The sequence below is a fragment of the Pinus tabuliformis genome, chromosome X (genome assembly GCF_031772625.1).
Source record: "Pinus tabuliformis cultivar Carrire ecotype Pingquan chromosome X, CPIR1, whole genome shotgun sequence".
NCBI classification, from domain to species: Eukaryota; Viridiplantae; Streptophyta; class Pinopsida; order Pinales; family Pinaceae; genus Pinus; species Pinus tabuliformis.
Genome location: NC_142308.1, coordinates 922115542 through 922135215, shown reverse-complemented (window position 1 = coordinate 922135215; position 19674 = coordinate 922115542). Strand labels below are relative to the sequence as shown.

The 19674-nt window shown below is 41.5% G+C and overlaps 1 protein-coding gene across 7 annotated transcripts in view; it reads right to left on the bottom strand.

The window, feature by feature from the left end:
- The window catches only part of ADA2B (ADA2 2B), a 133161-nt gene that overhangs the window by 78570 nt on the left and 34917 nt on the right, over positions 1–19674 (bottom strand). For 6 of the 7 annotated variants that reach the window (XM_089452931.1, XM_089452927.1, XM_089452932.1 and 3 more), the window contains exons 2-3: positions 19533–19588; positions 1497–1669 (exon numbers count right to left, since the gene is read on the bottom strand). In XM_089452931.1, the coding sequence (XP_089309057.1) occupies positions 1497–1669; positions 19533–19588 (229 nt within the window). Of the gene's footprint in view, positions 1–1496; positions 1670–19532; positions 19589–19674 lie in introns of those variants that run through there. The other variant, XM_089452933.1, reaches the window with a different exon arrangement.

The window sequence follows — 19674 nt, the reverse complement described above, 5'->3', positions numbered from 1 at the left end:
AGCACCAGAGGTTGGGTTTTCAGCCATATATTTGCAGCTGTAAGCAGACCAGGCAAAATTGTTGGGGACTGCACAGTGCAGCAGTTGGTCAGCTGATTGTAGCTCAGGGTTGTCATTGTTTCACCTAGGCTTTGCTCCGCTTGCCTTTGAGGCAAGCCCAGGTGCATTCATTCCATATTTTGTACTCTTACACCAGTTTATAATAAAATCGGTCAGTTGCTTCCATATTTCTGATTGTTCTGGGTGTTTACTAAATTGTTTTAAAAATTTTGTGGTGAAAATTGTTATTTGCTTGCATATCACTGTTTTTCTTATTTTGGAACATTACAGGGCTTCAAAAACCTACAATTATGGGGAGATTGTACAATCAAGATAACTCCAGCTCCTAAATCTCTACAGCTTTGCACGGAGGAGGAGAGTTAGAACAATTGGCTAAGCAGGTTCATCGCACTTCTAGATCTTCTGGAGACAATTAGTGGAAAGTTGATAGTCGACTAGCAGAGTAAACAGAGCAGTCAACTAAGCATTCAACTGATCAAGTGGGTCGACTAGAACAATCGACTAGTGTGCAGGTCAAGGTAAAATTCAAGGATTTCATTGAGCTATCTAGCTAATCAAAGTGGACCATGTTTTCCTTGCTTCCAAGGATTTAGTTACACATTGGTGCAATATATGGATCAATCTATCATGTAAGTTTCCTTGACATACCCATATCCCCATGTCTCCCGATACCTAGTTTTCAAAAATGGTGTACCCGTCCCCATACCTATGTCCCTAGGCAACTATGCCAGCAAACCAACATCTAGCATGGAAACAGAGTCAATTTCAGGCTCCAAGTAGAAGCGGTCTAACTACTTACTTTATTTTAGTATTTTTTTGATAAATTTTATATCTATCTATGATAAGATGGGAAGTATGCTTATATATGGTTGGGAGTATACCACATAGATATCACAACAGTATGCCAATTTTCTTTTTCCAGTCAATATTTACATATATGCATGTGCAATCAGATATCAGCAGTGGCATAACCTTTACAACACAGCCACAACTTTTACGTATGTTCTTGCCTCCTTTGTGAGTGACTATCATAGATTGACTTATTTTTCTACAAAATAAAGCCACAAAATTGAGGAATCTAGCTTTCCATAATTTAGAAAAATCAAAATCATAGGATTAAGGAAACTCCTACCCTGCCCCCGTTTATTGCCTGGAAATATTTTTGAAATACAAACATGTTCAAAACTGAAACTCACCAAAAACATTCTTGGGCCTTTATGTTTTCAAAAATGCTAAACGGAAAAAGTGGAGAGGAATAAAAAAAGTAGATGCCCAAGAAATGCCAAAACAAATCCTAAAGATTTCCAACAACTAAAAAGAAAAAAACATCTGAAATATTTTTTTGGGTTTTTATTTTTTTAAATATAAAACATTTTCCCATTTCAGGGGGACTTTGAGAAAAATTAATCAGCACCCCATCTACTGAAATCACCTACCATTACTCTGTAAGGATGATTGCTCTTGTGAGGAGTAACCTCAGCACCTACAGAAAAGCATTCTACACACAAATCAAAATCCGGACATGTTGCACATTTGATGCGGATTGTCCCTGAAATATCCTTGTTACAGTAGTTGCAATGGTATAGTGCCCTTTTTCCTTCATTTGTCCCTGCATCATTCCCAAGAAGAAGAATTAATTGTCATCAAGACAAATATTGTTGTGCAAAACCATGAGATCATCCCAAATGGGATCCATCATAATACAGCCTACAGGTAGTTGCTTTCAAGATCAAGAAATGAAAATACAAATACAATACAGTGTACTATCTTGTGGCATTTCTTTTGCAATCAACACATGTTTTGCACCTTTGAAGGCACAAACAAAAACAAAGATATAGCAATTCACTTAGGATAATTGCAGTACTTAAGAATCATAACCTTAACCCATATTTATCAACAGATGTGGTTTCATGGGACAAGGCATTTTATTTGGGTAAGAAAACTAGTCTAGCCATCATTTTCAACACATTGGATTTCAAACTTTCATAGGATGAGGCACTTAGTTTGGGTAAAAATTAGTTTGGGTAAAAAGAATCAAGGAAGTAGACATTTTCAACAATCTCATAGAATCAATCAAAACATATCCATTCAGCATTGTAATGTGGTCACCTCCTATAATATTATTGAACAAGCTAATACTAAAACTTAACTATTGTGCCAATATTTACAAGTGACTTCAATGGAAACCCATACAAATGTATTGGTGTGATAAATCTTTAGATCTATTGCAAAATAGAATTTTCAAAATTTGAAGCAACTTTGCAAATAAGTTTGATTTCTTCAACCTGTGTTTGATTTATTAAATACAGTGACACTGAGTCCAAACTTAAACTTATTCGCACATTCTTTAAAACAGAGACAAAATTGGGGACATAGTTGAACAAACACTGGGATTCGGGCTACAAATGCTTGGAGAATATCGTTCTACAATTTTGAAAAGTTCAAAAAAAAAGTGAGATTATCCCATCTTCCTATCTCTTGCCAATTCTCATGGAATAAGGAAGGCAGCAATCAAATCCTCGATATAGTTTCAACCTAATTTAGTGAATCAACCAACCCGAAATGGCAATCCAACTCCTAAAATGTAGGAGTGACGGAAAATGAAGGGAACTACTAAGAGACTACTACCAACCATAGCATTCCTAAAGATAGGCACTACTAAAAATAGCAATCACGTGTCAATAAAATTAGTCTCATCAGACCCATTTTTCTGCAAGGAATCCAGATATATGCTCCAAATCGGCATTGGAGCCCTGAAACCCCAACTGATAAAAATAGCAATGTCATGAAAATGCTCGATGTCACCCAAAAAATCTTATTTGCATCCTCAGAGGCTCACACAGACCAATAGTAGGTGTTCAACTCTCACATGCGGACCTCGGAACCTTGGCTCCTAGAAAATAGGAAAACTGCTAATAATAGAGATTCTTCAAATCCAATGAATATGCCTCTAAAATGGACTCATCACTGACACACCTGATGCACTTGTCACTGAACGCCAACCTGATGAAAGCTACCAGGATCTTAAACCTCCAGTTGCACAAGCAAATCTTGGGGTTAACAATAGCAACACAAGGGGGCAAGATCCCCATGTGAGATGTTCAGAACCTCAAGATCTCTGTGCTCTACAACCTTAAATCACTAATCTCTTGAAAATCTGGCCTGCCGACCACTATTGTTCTTGTCCACTAGACAATGTAATCAAATGCACAGTGCCTTCACTAACCTGCTGTAATGAGGACTCAACCATATTTTCCTCTCTGCAACTTCAACCTGCAACCCACCTATCTGTATGCTCCTCCCACAGGAAAATGGGATGAATTCAACAAATGGGAGAAAGCCACCTAATCATATGCCAACAAGGAAAACGCCTACAACAAGATGGCACCATATACCTAAGGTTGAATGAGGAGCTCACCAACCAAAAAAGATGACTCGAGGCAGTAAATGAAGAGACTAAACCATCAAGTGACTCAAGATTCATCCCATTGTCTCTTCAAAACAACCCAAACCTACTAAACTCAGAACACACATAGTGGCAAGAATGGTATTTGTTGCCACAACTTGTTCTTGAAGAGACTCGACTTGTTCTTTGTACTTCACTACTTGTGGAGATGTGATCTCATGTAGATTTTGGCTATTGGAGATTAGTTTGTTGTGGAGATGTCATTTTGGGATCGAAAAAAGAAATGTTCTTGGATATATTGTAGCATTTTTAATGAATATCTTATGGTTTTGCACGTAATGGAATATTGCTAGGGCTTATATTTTCCTCGTCTAAATGCATATGTTTACAAGAAATTCTTAGTAATTATTGCATGCTTAATCTTGTATCCTTGAACTACCTAGAAAACCTCCTAGAGAGCCTATTTCTAATGAATTTCTCCCCTTATAAAATGATGGCTAGGGTTGGGAAGTGAAAACTAGGGTTTTCCCCTTGCTCCCTTCAGAAATTTGATATTTCCATTGTTAAAGTTCCCAAGACTCCATCACCCAAGTAGGGAAAAGGCATTGGAAATCCTCTTGATGATCAAAACAACTCTAGAACTTTACCTTTTCCGTCTCTTTTCCTATTTTCAGCCCTTCAAGGAAAGCACTAGGGCTAGGGCTTATTACAAATTCAACTCAGGTTTCAATTATCGAAACATTGGAGTTGATTTGGCATTCTCCCACCTTGCTTGACCTCACAAACTCAAAATCTAGCATATTGCATGGTCAAAAGTGCCTAATTAGGGCCCCTTTCGCTAAAGATTGGGTTCAAGAGAGCTAGGACATTTTACGAGTACTCAAAGATAACTTGAAAATGGCTCAAAACCAACAAAAATTCTACGCAGACAGGCACAGATGGAGCGTAGCTAAGCAGGGGATATAGTGTACCTTCATCTATAGCCCTAAATCACAATCACACAATAGAAAAACACAATTTATTTCTAGGGAGCCCAACTGGGAAAACCCTTTGCTTGTTTGAGAATTTATTGATAGAAATTGAGTTATTGATCTCTTACAAATACAATTTTTCAATCTAAAAAACACACTTGCCCTCCCTGCTTGATCTAAGCTTGAAACCCTTGCAAGAAATGTTGATCATGCTGCCCTCTTCCCTTGTTTTACCTCTGCTCTGAATTCCTAGTACAAATCCAAGGAAATAAGTCCCTATTTCCTAGCGCAAAAGTTGCTCCTATTTCTTAGGAATTAGATCCTAAATTATAGTGCATGAAAAAGGGAAATCTACCTTCTACCAACTTGCATAAGTCTCTCCTTGGCTCGTTTTATCAATCACAAGCTCCACACACAAACTCGTGCTCAAGAATAATGATACAATGAGTGCCTTTGTCCTCCTTATAAGCAAATCGAAGTACCTAATTCTAGCAAGTAGTTAATTATGGAAAGAAAAATTGGTGATTGAATGAGTTAAGTGAGTCTAACTGACTCATGTAACTCGTCCTGCCCAAATTTAGAGTTGATACTCACGCATGTTGGCTTCCACAACTAACTCGCACTAGGAGACACTAAGTTGAGCTTCCCACTCTAGCAATCAGTCGAACTACTTAATAACTCGTCCTAAATTGTAGTGAACTCGAGCATGCTAAAGGACTCGTTGAGGTCTCTTTGACTAAGGCACAAGTCAAAGAAACCCTTTCTCGCTACCATTTTCAACACTCCCTCTTAGCGAGGAAGGGATTTTGTACAACTCCCAACTTATCTCTGAAATGAACAAAATTGCTTCTTGCCAATGCCTTGGTCAAGATATCTGCTATTTGCTCCCCTATTGGAATGTACAGTAGCTTCACTATCCCTTTCTGCACACAATCTTTGAGATGATGATACCTGATCTCGATATGCTTTGAGCGATCATGAAACACTGGGTTCTCAGAGAGCTTGATGCAACTCTGATTATCACAGCGTATCATGGTAGGCTCCATCCCCTATCTAAAAAGCCCCACAAGGAGCTTCTCCATCCGAATAGCCTCGCATGCTACCAAACTAGCATCCATGTACTCTGCCTCTGCTAAAGTGAGTGCAACTGGTCTTTGCTTCCTACTATACCAAGAAACAGTTGTTGACCCAATGCTAAAGACGCCACCTGAAGTACTATGCATGTTTGTGGAGCACACTGCCTAATCTGCATTTGTGAAGCCCTCAAGCCTCACTCCATCAACCTGTTTGTACCACAATCCATAATCCGTTGTGCCTTTGGGATATCTCAACACATGCTTTGCAACAACCCAATGAACTCTGGTCGGTTCCAACATGAACTAACTCAGCTGGTTGATTGCAAAACAAATATCAGGTCGTGTTGACCAATACATCAACAACCAATGAGTTGCCTATATATTGTAGCATCCACTCGCTCTACTCTAGTAACATCCACCTTCCTCCAGTTTGTGTCAAGAGGCGTAGCCATGGGCATGTAATCCCGCATATGAAATCTCCAAAGAATCTTTGTAATGTATTTCCCTTGTCCCATGAAGATCTCAACATCACCCTACTAAACCTCCAAGCCAAGGAAATAGTGCATAAGCCCCATATCCTTCATCTCAAAATCCCTTGCAATGTCCTCCTTGCAATCTCAAATCAAGCTATCTACTCCAGTCAATATAAGGTCGTCAACATAAAGCACTAAAATGAGCGGAAGCCCTCCAACCATGATGTAGTACAAGTTGGCATTCACCTCACTCTTAGTGAAGCCCAATTCCCGAAGGTAGATATTACTACAAGTGTACCATGCCCTCAAAGCCTACTTGAGACCATAAAGAGCTCTCTTCAGCCTGCACACATGTGTGTCTCTGCTGAACTACTCAAACCCCTCTAGTTGCTCCATATAAATCTCCTCCTCAACCACTCCTTTGAGGAATGTTGTCTTCACATCCATCTGGTGGATCTTCCACCCCTTCTATGTTGCAACTTGCAAGTGCCAGAATAATCCTAATGTATGAATATCGTGCTACTGGGGCAAAGGTCTCATCATAGACTATGCCCTCAATCTGTGAGAAGCCTTTGGTCACAAACCTAGCCATGTACTTCTCCACACTCCTTATCTTTCTTCTTCATAAAATATATCCAAGTTTTACGAGAATAATCATCAACGAAAGTAACATAATCCCTGTGTCTCTCATCAGAGACGAAGAAGAGAAGGATCCACACACATTTGAATGCATGAATTCCAAAATCTCTTCAGCTTTGTTGTCTCGGCCCTAAAAAGAAGTCTTAGCACACTTGCCAAGTGTGCATCCCTTGCACACTCCATTCTTGTCAAGGTTGCATGTTGGTAATCCTGTGGATATTTGCTGAAGAATCTTCAGCGCCCCATGATGCAAGTGTCCCATGCACCTGTGCCAAAGTTCTCCAATATCTCTACTATGCTCACCATGTGCCTGGCTACTCGAGGTTGTGCAAGTCTCTACCTACAACTTGTAAAGGTTCTTCATCCTCACACCTATCTGCTTCACTAATCCAAAAGCTAGATGCTTGAGGTACACCTTACCTCTGTTGAAGATGACATCATATCCCTTGTCCTCAAGGATAGTTACTGAAACTAGGTTCTTCTTCAGCCCTGGAACATAAACAACATCCCTGAGATGGAGAAGGTTCCCAAACTCCCTCTCAAAGCTAACAGTACCAACCCCCTTGGTTGCATACTTGCCATTATCTCCAAGCTCGATATGCACTTGCAAATCCTTCTCCTCTAGCTGGCTAAAGTACTCCATGTTCCCGATCATGTGGAAGGATGCACCTAAAACAATATACCATGTGTTGCTGCCTACTAAACTTCCCATGCAAGCTATCAATGAGAAATCTTTCTCAAACTAAGTAGCAAGCCCATCTACCTCAATTGATGCAACCACATGCTCCTTATTCGACCCCTTCTTCTGATTTAGACACTTAGTAGCATAGTGCCCAAACTCGTGGCAATGGAAGCACTTGATCTTACTTAGATCCTTCTTCTTGTCACTCTTCTGACTGGTCTCGCCCTTCCCTTTGCATTTCTCGCCCTTGGCTTTACTTGCAAGAGCAAAATTATCCTTGTCCTCGATCTTGACTAATCTCCTTTCCATGGTTCCTCTTCAGATCTCTTCCTGTATGTTGTCAATACAAAACCTTTCCCAATCAGGGAAGTTATCTCTCCCACTAATAGCATCTTGGAACCCTTTCCAAGACTTATGAAGTCCAAGAAAGGCAAGACTCACAAGGTCATGATCAGACACAACTTCACCCACACCACCTAGTTCATCTCAAACCTAAGTGAACCTAGTAAGATATGTGATAATGGGCTCACCTTGTTTCATCCGGATACTCCTAAGCTCCTCTTTAAGAGCAAGCTTCCTAGTATCACTAGTACTTCGATATAACGTTCAAAATGCTAGATACATCTCATAAGTTGTTTTCTTCTCATGGATGTGAGGCAGTATATGATATTTAACCCCTTCTAGAATAATCCTCTTCGCCTTGACATCATTCTTAGTATGTTGGGCCAGTTGTTGGGGATCTTGTGGTGGTGGGAGGACCTGCTTCACGAATTCTTCCACACCATTATCCTCCAACACTATCATGATCCTTCCTTTCCAAGAGATGAAGTTCGAGGCTCCCTCTAGATAGTGATCAGCTCTCAATCCTTGGTACGCCATTCTCCCTATCCAAGGAACTGCTCTTCAAACTTCCAATCCCTATTCTCCAAGTGTTGGTGTTTATCCTATTCACTACTCTGATACCAAGTAGAAATTTCATGAAATTTTGCAACTGCTTATATGAATAATCTGAAATCTAATTTATTTTCATAAAGACATAGAATTTCTCTACTAGTTGCAGTGGAATAGAATAGAATTTAAATCACAATCACACAATAGCAAAACACAATTCTTTTCTCGGGAACCCAACTGGGAAAACCCTCTGTGTTTGAGAATTTTATTGCTAAAAATTGAGTAATTGATCTCTTACAAATACAACTCTTTCAATCTGAAAAAACACACTTGTCTTCCTTGCTTGATCTAAGCTTGAAACCCTTGCAAGAAATGTTGATCATGTTGTCGTCTTCCCTTGCTTTACCTCTGCTCTGAATTCCTAGCGCAAATCCAAGGAAATAAGTCCCTATTTCCTAGCGTAAGAGTTGCTCTTATTTCTTAGGAATTAGCTCCTAAATTCTAGCGCATGAGTGAGGAAAATTTACCTTCTACCAACTCGCACAAGCCTCTCCTTGGCTCGTTCTCTCTCTCACAAGCTCTACACACAAACTCTCAAGAATAATGATACAATGAATGCCTTTGTCCCGCTTATAAGCAAATCAAAGTAGCTAATTCTGGCAAGTAGTTATTTCTAAAAAGTCGAACTAGTGATTGAGTGAGTTAAGTGAGTCTAATTGACTCATGTAACTCGTCCTGCCCAAATTTAGACTTGAGACTCACGCATGTTGGTTTCCACAACTAACTCGCACTAGGAGACACTAAAATGAGCCTCCCACTCCAGCAATCAGTCGAACTAGTGATTGAGTGAGTTAAGTGAGTCTAATTGACTCATGTAACTCGTCCTGCCCAAATTTAGACTTGAGACTCACGCAAGATGGTTTCCACAACTAACTCGCACTAGGAGACACCAAACTAAGCCTCCCACTCCAGCAATCAATCAAACTGCTTCACAACTCATCCTAAATTGTAGGGAACTTGAGCATGCTAAAGAAGGACTTGTTGAGGTCTCTTTGAATAAGGCACAAGTCAAAGAAACTCTTTCTCGCTACCATTTTCAACACTACAGGCATTCATTGCTCAAAATGAAGCCCAAGTTCTATGGGCCATACAGGATCGTGAGATGAGTTGGGGAAGCGGCCTACAAGCTAGATCTTTCGGAGGAGTGTAAAATTCACAATGTCTTCCATGTTTCTTGCCTCAAAAAGGCTCTAGGGCAGCATGTAGTTACTTCTACCGAGCTTCCACCCTTGGATGAAGAAGGGGAGTTGGTCTTGGTTCTAGAAGAGATTTTGGAGACAAGGGGGTGAATGTTGAGGAGTAGGAACATGAAGGAGTACCTAGTGAAGTGGAAGGACTTTCCTGTTGAAGATGCCACTTGGGAGGGCAAACGTGTGCTCAAGCATCCAGAGTTAAATTTGTTTGAGGACAAGCAATCTTGGGCAGGGAGAATTGTAATGTCCCCAACTGCTTAAGAGGCTTATGGGGGAGTTCTGCTAGCCTAATAAAGTCCATGTAGGCTAAGGCGGGGAAAATTAACTAAGGGAACATGATTTGCCTAGAAAAACATTAGAAATGCTAAAGCGGTAAAAAGGGGGGGCTTGTCCTAGGCTAACGAAAAGTCACTTTTAATTTATAAAGTGAAAAAGCCACTAAAGTGACTTTATAAAAACAAAAGGATAAAAAAGTGGCAAAAGTGGCGATCAAGTTATAAAAAAGGGAAAATGAAAAGTCTCTCCTCATTTTAGTCTTTTCTCATTTGAAAAAAAAAATAAAAAAATTGGAGAGCTCTTGTAGAAGAGTCTAGGGTTTTGGAAACCCAACTTGTTGGTTGCCAGTTTCGGTGTTGAGACCATACACCCTAGCTAGTTTGGAGAGCGGAACTCAGATTTGGCCATTGTGCTTCACTGAAAAAGGAAATTTGAAGAAGATAAAGAGGTAACAGTGCTATCAGTTGATTTTATCTTCTAATATTGGGTATTTCATATCTCTTTTACAAGCTGAGATCCCATGCTTGAAGGGCCGAGCAATGCCACAAGATCAGGGGTCGATTCCCATAGCAAAGATGATCCAGGTGGATGTTGGTGGCCACCCACCTATCCCATTTGGACCCCACAACTGTCTCTTTCAGTTTTTCAGTTTCCTTAATTATAGCACAGTTTACTATTTTTAGCAGTTTTTCGGGTCCTAAACTTCCGGAGCCGTTTTGAGGCCCTAAACGACGTTTTTTGGGAAATCTACCGCCAGCAATTTTTCTTTCAAAAAATTGTCTTTTTCGTCGTAGTCCTCAAAGAGATCTTTCCAACGGGCTATCATGCGCGTCAAACGGAGATAATACGACCAATTCGCGACCCCGGGAAGTTGGCTGTCCAACTCACCCCAAAACGGGGCCCACAATTTGGCGTTTCATCTTCTAGGGTTAGGTTTTGGGATGTGAAGGGTTTTCCATTGTTTCTCAATAATAAATAGGCCTTCGAGCCTCATTGTAACACAGTTTAGAACAGTTCAGAGGCATGTAGCCACCACATCTCTTCTCAGAGATAAGCTACCATTGCCCTAGCTGGTTTATTTCCATTTCTGTTTGTAAGCATATTTCAGTGTTTTACAGTAATGAAATGAAGTATTATTTCCGCTGCATATCTGTCTTTATGGTTATCTCTATATTTTATTGGGTTCATGTTTAAATCCAGATCAAAAGAGGGACGAGTTTATCTTGTGACTGGAGGGCTGAGTTCAGTACCCAACACCTGAGTTTTCCTTTGTTATTAAGAGGTTGAGTTCTATGCTTATTCTGCTCGACAAGTTCCCTTCAAAGGACCGAGCTACTACTAATAAATGGTCTGAGTCTATTCAAATGTTCCTGGATGAGTTTAACTGGAAGAAAGGAGCCGAGTCAATTATTCAAAAGGGGGCTAAGCATTATTACTATTCCAAGGGTCGAGTTTACAGCCACATGAGTGCCAAGTTTCACTGACTGAAGGGGTACAAATACTCTCTTTTGCTGATGAACAAATGCACCCTTCATTGAAGGCCGAGTTAAGCCTATATGGGTCAATTTTCCTCTGCTAGTTGAGGCGAGTATGTTAAAATTGGCAACTAGGTCCAAACTCCATGTGGGTCATCTTATTTATGGCAGTTGATATTTTTCTTGGATCCCTCTCATCGAGAGGTGTAAGATTGATCTAAAGATCATCCAATTCCGATAAGTATTCATGGAGTTATGAATTTATTTGTGTTATAAGACAATTCGTCAAGGTCGGCCAGCAACTAAATAACACCCACATGTGCTCAACGTTTTAGTATAAAAAGAGGTGGCTTGCTAGTCATTTGTACACACTCTTCTTGTGATCTCTTCCTCTCCACTTGTCTTTGGGTTTTGGTGGGAGGATAGATCCTAAGAGATATGCTGCCCTAAGAAGAGCTGCCCTAGATGCTGCCATGGGGAAGAAGGATCTACGCAGCTCCTAGAAGATGATGCCCTAGCTCTATGTGCCCTAGATCTAGGACGTTGTCATGGTGAAGCTGCCTAAGACAAAGTCATGTTGAAGCTGCCCAAGTGACAAGCAGATTTGGAGGGTTGTTCGAGGACTGTTGAGAGGAGTTTAGGGCTGCCCAAGTGCCCTAACCAGAATAGCTAGGAACAGCAAAGTGACAAGCAAATTTGGAGGGGTGTTCGAGGACTGTTGAGAGGAGTTTAGGGCTACCCAAGTGCCCTAACCAGAACAGTTAGGAACAGCAAAGTGACAAGCATATTTGGAGGGTTGTTCGAGGACTGTTGAGAGGAGTTTAGGGCTGCCCAAGTGCCCTAACCAGAACAGTTAGGAACAGCAAAGTGACAAGCATATTTGGAGGGTTGTTCGAGGACTGTTGAGAGGAGTTTAGGGCTGCCCAAGTGCCCTAACCAGAACAGTTAGGAACAGCAAAGAGACAAGCATATTTGGAGGATTGTTTGAGAACTATTGAGAGGAGTTTAGGGCTGCCTAAGTGCCCTAACCAAAACAGTTAGGAACAGCAAAGTGACAAGCAGATTTGGAGGGTTGTTCGAGGACTGTTGAGAGGAGTTTAGGGCTGCGCAAGTGCCCTAACCAGAACAGTTAGGAACAGCAAAGTGACAAGCAGATTTGGAGGGTTGTTCGAGCACTGTTGAGAGGAGTTTCGGGCTGCCCAAGTGCCCTAACCTGAACAGTTAGGAACAACAAAGTGACAAGCATATTTGGAACAGTGTTAGAGGTGCATTGGGTCAAGGATATTGACTAGATTTGGATCAGATTCGGAGCAACCTGTGGAAGCCACGTGCTGGGTTAACATGGAGTGTTGAATACGCCAAAGGAGTGCCGCATGATGTGATGGATGCAGCAGTATGGTATATTGCAGCAGCATGGTGCAGTAAGGTGCATGGAACATGTTTAGATGCAGCAGTTGGACAGCAAAAAGCAATGCAAGGGACAACAAGCTAATACATGGGAAAACTGCAAGCATTGTGAAGCATGGACAGCAGCAAGAAGCTTGGGATAGCTGCAAGCATGGTGAAGCATGGACAGCAGCAAGAAGCATGGACAATAGCAGCATGGTAAAGCATGGACAGCAGCAAGCACAGTGCTACAAGTACATTGGGACAGCAGTATAGTACTTGGTGTAGCAAGGACACAAAGCAGCAATGGTGCAGCAAGCACATGGGTGACAACATGGTGCAGCCGTGGCACTAGGTACAGCAGTGCTAAACACTAGGACAATAGCAGCATGAGGTCCAGCATTGTGATGATGGGTGCAACATGGTGTAGCACAGTGAGGTGCAACATGATGACAAGATGTAGCACAATGATAGGTGAAGGAGTCACCTTAGAGAATCAATTGAAGCAGCATGTCTTCAACTAATCTCACATATCATCTTCCTAGAGATGATCTATGCTCTTATCTAGATAATTCAAAGTGTTGACTTCTGTTGTAAATGTACTATCACTTTCTCTCTCTCTTTGTTGAACTACTGAAGAACATATAAGAAGAATTGATCAAGGGTTCCCCACATTGGGGTTTGTCCCTGGCTAGCGCCACATCATGTGTCCTCTTGTCTTGGCTTGTCTTCTGTGATTTATATTTATGTTCTATCTGCAGTTTACTTTTATGCTGAGGTGATTGCTAATCTGGAAAAGGTATTGAGCTAACTGTGAAAATTGAAATAAATTGCTCTAGCATAGAACATACCTAAAATTAACATGGTATCAGAGGTGAGGTGAAGACAAAGCCCAAGCAAGAGTGAAAGAGCAATCACCGAAGACAGCTGGGAAAGGACAAAAGGATCAATGGATTCCTCATCCCTCTTCTAATTCACCAAGGGTGAAGTTGAAGCAGAGAATATTATCAGAATGGCGCAGCGGAAGTTTATGATGGCCTACCTAAAGATCACTTCAACGGGAAGTCCGAATCTAAGGAAAGGCAGATGCCATTACGCGAAGGAGTGTCCAAATGGCAGGGACACATCACTTGATGATGATAACAATCACTCCAGGGACATCTTCAATGATCAGAAGAATGACAGTGCAGGTCATCAAGCAAATGGCTGATTCTTCAAGAAAGCAAGGAACCCCAGGTATGAAGAATCAAATGTTGTTTCTAATAAGATAAAGAAGTGTTATATTGTATTGGCCCTCTCCTTCAGATTCTTTGGGAATCTGGCTTATTGATTGTAGTGCTTCAAGGCACTCCATCAGATAGAAGGGTGCTCTCTCTCTAATTTGGTAGAGATGAAAACATTCGTGGGATTATACTTGGAGCCAATGCCACCTATCCCGGAAAGGGTGTTACCCCTCAATTGAATGAGGGTAACTCGATTCATTTACAGAATCTCTTTTATGTACCTGATCGCAAGAAGAACCTGGTGTCCATTTCGGCAATGGAAGTCAAAGGTTGCAGGGTGGCATTCATCGATGGAAAGGTACGTGTTTGAAAATAGAATTTTCAAAGATGCTTTTACTCATGGGTTCAGGGTTGGCAATTTGTATCAAGTTGCAGGAAGTCCATTGGGGACCATGTCAGTTGACACATAGCACCGGAGGTCTGTGAGTCAGATGATGACAGGGATGCCTGAATTCAAAAGGAGCATGAAGGTACATGTCTGAGATGTACCGAAAGAAAATCTTACAAGGGGACCATTCCCCTCATGTAGCAGGTCCATAGGTTTGGAACAGCCCGATAAGGTTTGAGATTCATGATCGAGAATCTCATGTGTGTAGGTAGAAGAAATCCCTCTATGGCTTGAAGCAAATCACCTCGAGTTTGATATGAGAGGATTGATAGCTGTCAAATGAAGTTGAAGAATGAATCCAATCCAAACCATTGTTTGAAGGTTGTGGATGATGGACCTCTCATACCGACACCTTATGAGAACGACCTATTTCTAACAGATGCAGACCCTCTCACTTGCAGAAGTAAGAGGGAGTTAGATTCTGGATGTGGAATGGTAAATTGCAAGCCCGTGACTACCTCGAGGATCTTAACTTTCAGAAGTTATATGGTGGTGATGCCGGACCAGATTTGGGAAATGCCTTTGAGTTTCATAAACTCATTTGCATTGATGTTCTTGGTGAACTTCCGTCCGGATATATGTTTTGTAGTTAGCATAGTGAGCTCATATTTGGTTGAGCCTCACTGGATTGGTGCCAAGAATCTTCTAAGATATCTTCGGGGCACAATCTCTCATGGATTGAGATACACTGCCGGAAAAATTAAGTTGCATGATTATGCTCACTGGGCAGGCAGTGTGGAGGATCACTAAAGCACTTCTCAGTGTTGGTTCTTTTTGGGTTCTACTTCGATAGCATCGCCGAGACCGAATACATAGCCACGAGAATGATCTCGTATGAAGCTGTCTGGTTGTGGAAGCTCTTCAATGCGCTGTTTGTACACATGATGAATACCACCATATCCTCTGTGACAACCAGGGGGGATTCGATTGTTGAGGAATCCTGTATTCAATGATTGCTCCAACAAATAGGCATCAAATATTACCTTATCCGGGATATGGTAAGTCGATGAGTGAGAAGGCTCCATCACATTGAGACTGATGTACAGGTCGCAGACATTTTGTCAAAGCCCCGGGGAAAGGTCAAATCTGTGACTTTCCCGGACGACTTGGAGTCATTGAGAGACCTTCGTATAAGGGTCCTGCATGTTGCATGCATTGAGCTCTGGGAGCTCTGGGGGGCTTGGGGTACTTACTGGAGCAACACACGACCATAGGGCGACTCACCCTCCCCTAATGGTGCGTTGTGTACAAGGTGAATAGCTCAGCCTTCCCCTATGATACCCCAAGGCGACTTTGGGACGGGATGATTCGTTCTCCTGTGAGCCAGGATGATTTGTTCTCCTGTGAGCCAGGATGATTCATTCTCCTATGGGACAGGATGATTAGTTCTCTTGTCGAGGCATCCTACCCATGCAGTCTGGGACTCATGGGAAGTACCTTTCATCTGATCAATGAGCATGGAAATGGGATTAGGGACCATAGTAGTACTATCGATGGACGCATCGTTGTATCTACCGTACTTCCTATGCTAGGATGACCTCCAACTGATCTGGGATCAGTATGAGTGGTTTGAGACACTCACTTGTAATATTGATTTGGGATCAATAAAACTGACTTCGAGTCAGTAAAAGTGATATGACACACTCTCTTCATATGGAACTGACTTTGGGTCAATAGAGAATGGTATGAAACATTCTCGGTCAATTCTTCTTCATGGTTCAACAGAACAAAGCAGAGCAGAGAAAAGCAGAGCTGAGCTCAGTAGAGCAGAGCAGAGCAATGCAGGGCATTGATGACAGAGATAGTACAGTCGGACATATGGATCAGCGGATGGAGTTCTCCCTAGTTGAGAGGGAGTGTTAAAATTGGCAACTAGGGCCAAACTCCATGTGGGTCATCTTATTTATGGCAGCGGATATTTTTCTTGGATCCCTCTCATCGAGAGGTGTAGGATTGATCTAAAGATCATCCAATTCCGATAAGTATTCATGGAGTTATGAATTTATTTGTATTATAAGAAAATTCGTCAAGGTCGGCCAGAAACTAAATAACACCCACATGTGCTCACGTTTTAGTATAAAAAGAGGTGGCTTGCTAGTCATTTGTACACACTCTTCTTGTGATCTCTTCCTCCCCACTTGTCTTTGGTTTTTGGTGGGAGGATAGATCCTAAGAGATATGCTGCCCTAAGAAGAGTTGCCCTAGATGCTGCCATGGGGAAGAAGGATCTACACAGCTCCTAGAAGATGATGCCCTAGCTCTATGTGCCCTAGATCTAGGACGTTATCATGGTGAAGCTGCCTAAGACAAAGTCATGTTGAAGCTGCCCAAGTGACAAGCAGATTTGGAGGGCTGTTTGAGGACTGTTGAGAGGAGTTTAGGGCTGCCCAAGTGCCCTAACCATAACAGTTAGGAACAGCAAAGTGACAAGCAGATTTGGAGGGTTGTTCGAGGACTATTGAGAGGAGTTTAGGGCTGCCCAAGTGCCCTAACCAGAACAGTTAGGAACAGCAAAGTGACAAGCATATTTGGAGGGTTGTACGAGGACTGTTGAGAGGAGTTTAGGGCTTCCCAAGTGCACTAACCAGAACAGTTAGGAACAGCAAAGTGACAAGTATATTTGGAGGGTTGTTCGAGGACTGTTGAAAGGAGTTTAGGGCTGCCCAAGTGCCCTAACCAGAACAGTTAGAAACAGCAAAGCGACAAGCAGATTTGGAGGGTTGTTCGAGGACTGTTAAGAGGAGTTTAGGGCTGCCCAAGTGCCCTAACCAGAACAGTTAGGAACAGCACAGTGACAAGCAGATTTGGAGGGTTGTTCGAGCACTGTTGAGAGGAGTTTAGGGCTGCCCAAGTGCCCTAACCAAAACAATTAAGAACAACAAAGTGACAAACACATTTGGAGCAGTGTTAGAGGTGCGTTGGGTCAAGGATATTGACCAGATTTGGATCAAATTCAGAGCAGCCTGTGGGAGCCACGTGTTGGGTTAACATGGAGTGTTGAATACCCCAAAGAAGTGCAACATGATGTGATGGATGCAGCAGTATGGTATATTGCAGCAGCATGGTGCAGTAAGGTGCATGGAACAACATGTTTAGATGCAGCAGTTGGACAGCAACAAGCAATGCAAGGGACAACAAGCTAATACATGGGCCAACTGCAAGCATGGTGAAGCATGGACAGCATCAAAAAACTTGGGATAGCTGCAAGCATGGTGAAGCATGGACAGCAGCAAGCACAGTGCTGCAAGTACATTGGGACAGCAATATAGTACTTGGTGCAGCAAGGACACAAAGCAGCTATGGTACAGCAAACACATGGGTGCAGCCATGGCACTAGGTGCAGCAGTGCTAAACACTAGGACAACAACAGCATGAGGTCCAGCATTGTGATGATGGGTGCAGCATGGTGCAGCACGGTGAGGTGTAGCATGATGACGAGATGTAGCACAATGACAGGTGAAGGAGTCACCTTAGAGAATCAGTTGAAGCAGCATGTCTTCAACTGATCTCACGTATCATCTTCCTAGAGATGATCTATGCTCTTATCTAGATAAGTCAAAGTGTTCACTTCTGTTGTAAATGTACTATCTCTCTCTCTCTCTCTCTGCTGAACTATTGAAGAATAGATAAGAAGAATTGATCAAGGGTTTCCCCACATTGGGGTTTGTCCCTAGCTAGCGCCACATCTTGTGTCCTCTTGTCTTGGCTTGTCCTCTGCTATTTATATTTATGTTCTATCTGCAGTTTACTTTTATGCTGTGATTGCTAATCTGGAAAAGATATTGAGCTAACTGTGAAAATTGAAATAAATTGCTCTAGCATAGAACATACCTATAATTAACAATTGATCTCACGTATCATCTTCTTAGAGATGATCTATGCTCTTATCTAGATAAGTCAAAGTGTTGACTTCTGTTGTAAATGTACTATCTCTCTCTCTCTCTCTCTCTCTCTGCTGAACTATTGAAGAACATATAAGAAGAATTGATCAAGGGTTTCCCCACATTGGGGTTTATCCTTGGCTAGCGCCACATCTTGTGTCCTCTTGTCTTGGCTTGTCTTTTGCCATTTATATTTATGTTCTATCTGCAGTTTACTTCTATGCTGATGTGATTGCTAATCTGGAAAAGATATTGAACTAACTGTGAAAAATGAAATAAATTGCTCTAGCATAGAAAGGGGCCAAGTCAATCATTCAAAAGGGGGCTAAGCATTACTGTTCCAGGGGTCGAGTTTACAGCCACATGAGTGCCGAGTTTCACTGACTGAAGGGGGACGAATACTCTCTTTTGCTGGTGAACAAATGCACCCTTCATTGAAGGCTGAGTTAAGCCTGTATGGGTCAATTTTCCTCTGCTGGTTGAGGCCGAGTATCATCCCATTGGCCAGCCGAGTATACCTGTAGACAAAGGGAAGCAGAACAGCTGTTGTAAAAGGGCCAAGTTGCTTCTTTGAGGACTGAGTGATCTACCACATCCAACCATGATAGAGATCGAGCTTCTCTGCTGATTATATGAATGCTGTAAAGAGATATCAGAGCTGAAGGCTGAAGTTGTTGCCACTGTCATCAAAGGGGACCCTCATTGTCACTACGCTAGAGAATACACAGATTCCTTGTTTTTATTGTATACGTGGTCCCTGTATCAGTTTATATATCTGAAATATATCTCTTTAATTGCTCTCAACAGTGATCTTTATAATCTCTGGATGCTATATGAATGATGTGTTGCTGGTTTAAATTATTGTTATAAGCATTCTTGTGGTACTGTGTGTAAGACATTGAAATAAATACAAGAAGAGCACCTACAGCACTGTGTTTATAAACTGTTTGATGAAATGTGCCACTGAAAACTCAGTCGAAACTTAGAGGTTTTAAGGGGAAAATTTGAGATATCTCAGTAGGATATGTTACAATCCCACATCTTGTATGTTTGGAGTTGCACATCATCTATGCAATAATGCATTATACAGCCAGAATTTGTGTTACAAATCTTTCAACTAGCTCAACAAGAAAGGAATTTTAAAACTTGGAATAAAAGTACATAACATATTAGGTTAAAACTGAAAACATTAATAAGCTTCTGTCAAGCAGACTTAGGTTCATGGAGGTTTGACAGTGCGTACACATATTTCTTACACTAAAACATGACAGCATTAAAAAGTACCAGTACCTGAAATAGATTACAACTAGTTCTGTTGGAAGGAAAAGCTATATTAAAGAGGGTACATGAAACTTGCTCTAAAGCTCATTTAAATACATAATAACAACAAACCTGAAGTTCCACCATCCAAATTATCTCCACCCGATGCAACTCTTCGCCTTTTCGACCTATAAATGCAGGTAACCACACTGACTCTCTTAGGTAATAAAAAAACATGCTGTGAAAAGCTACTTCAAGATGATGCTGAGCTTAA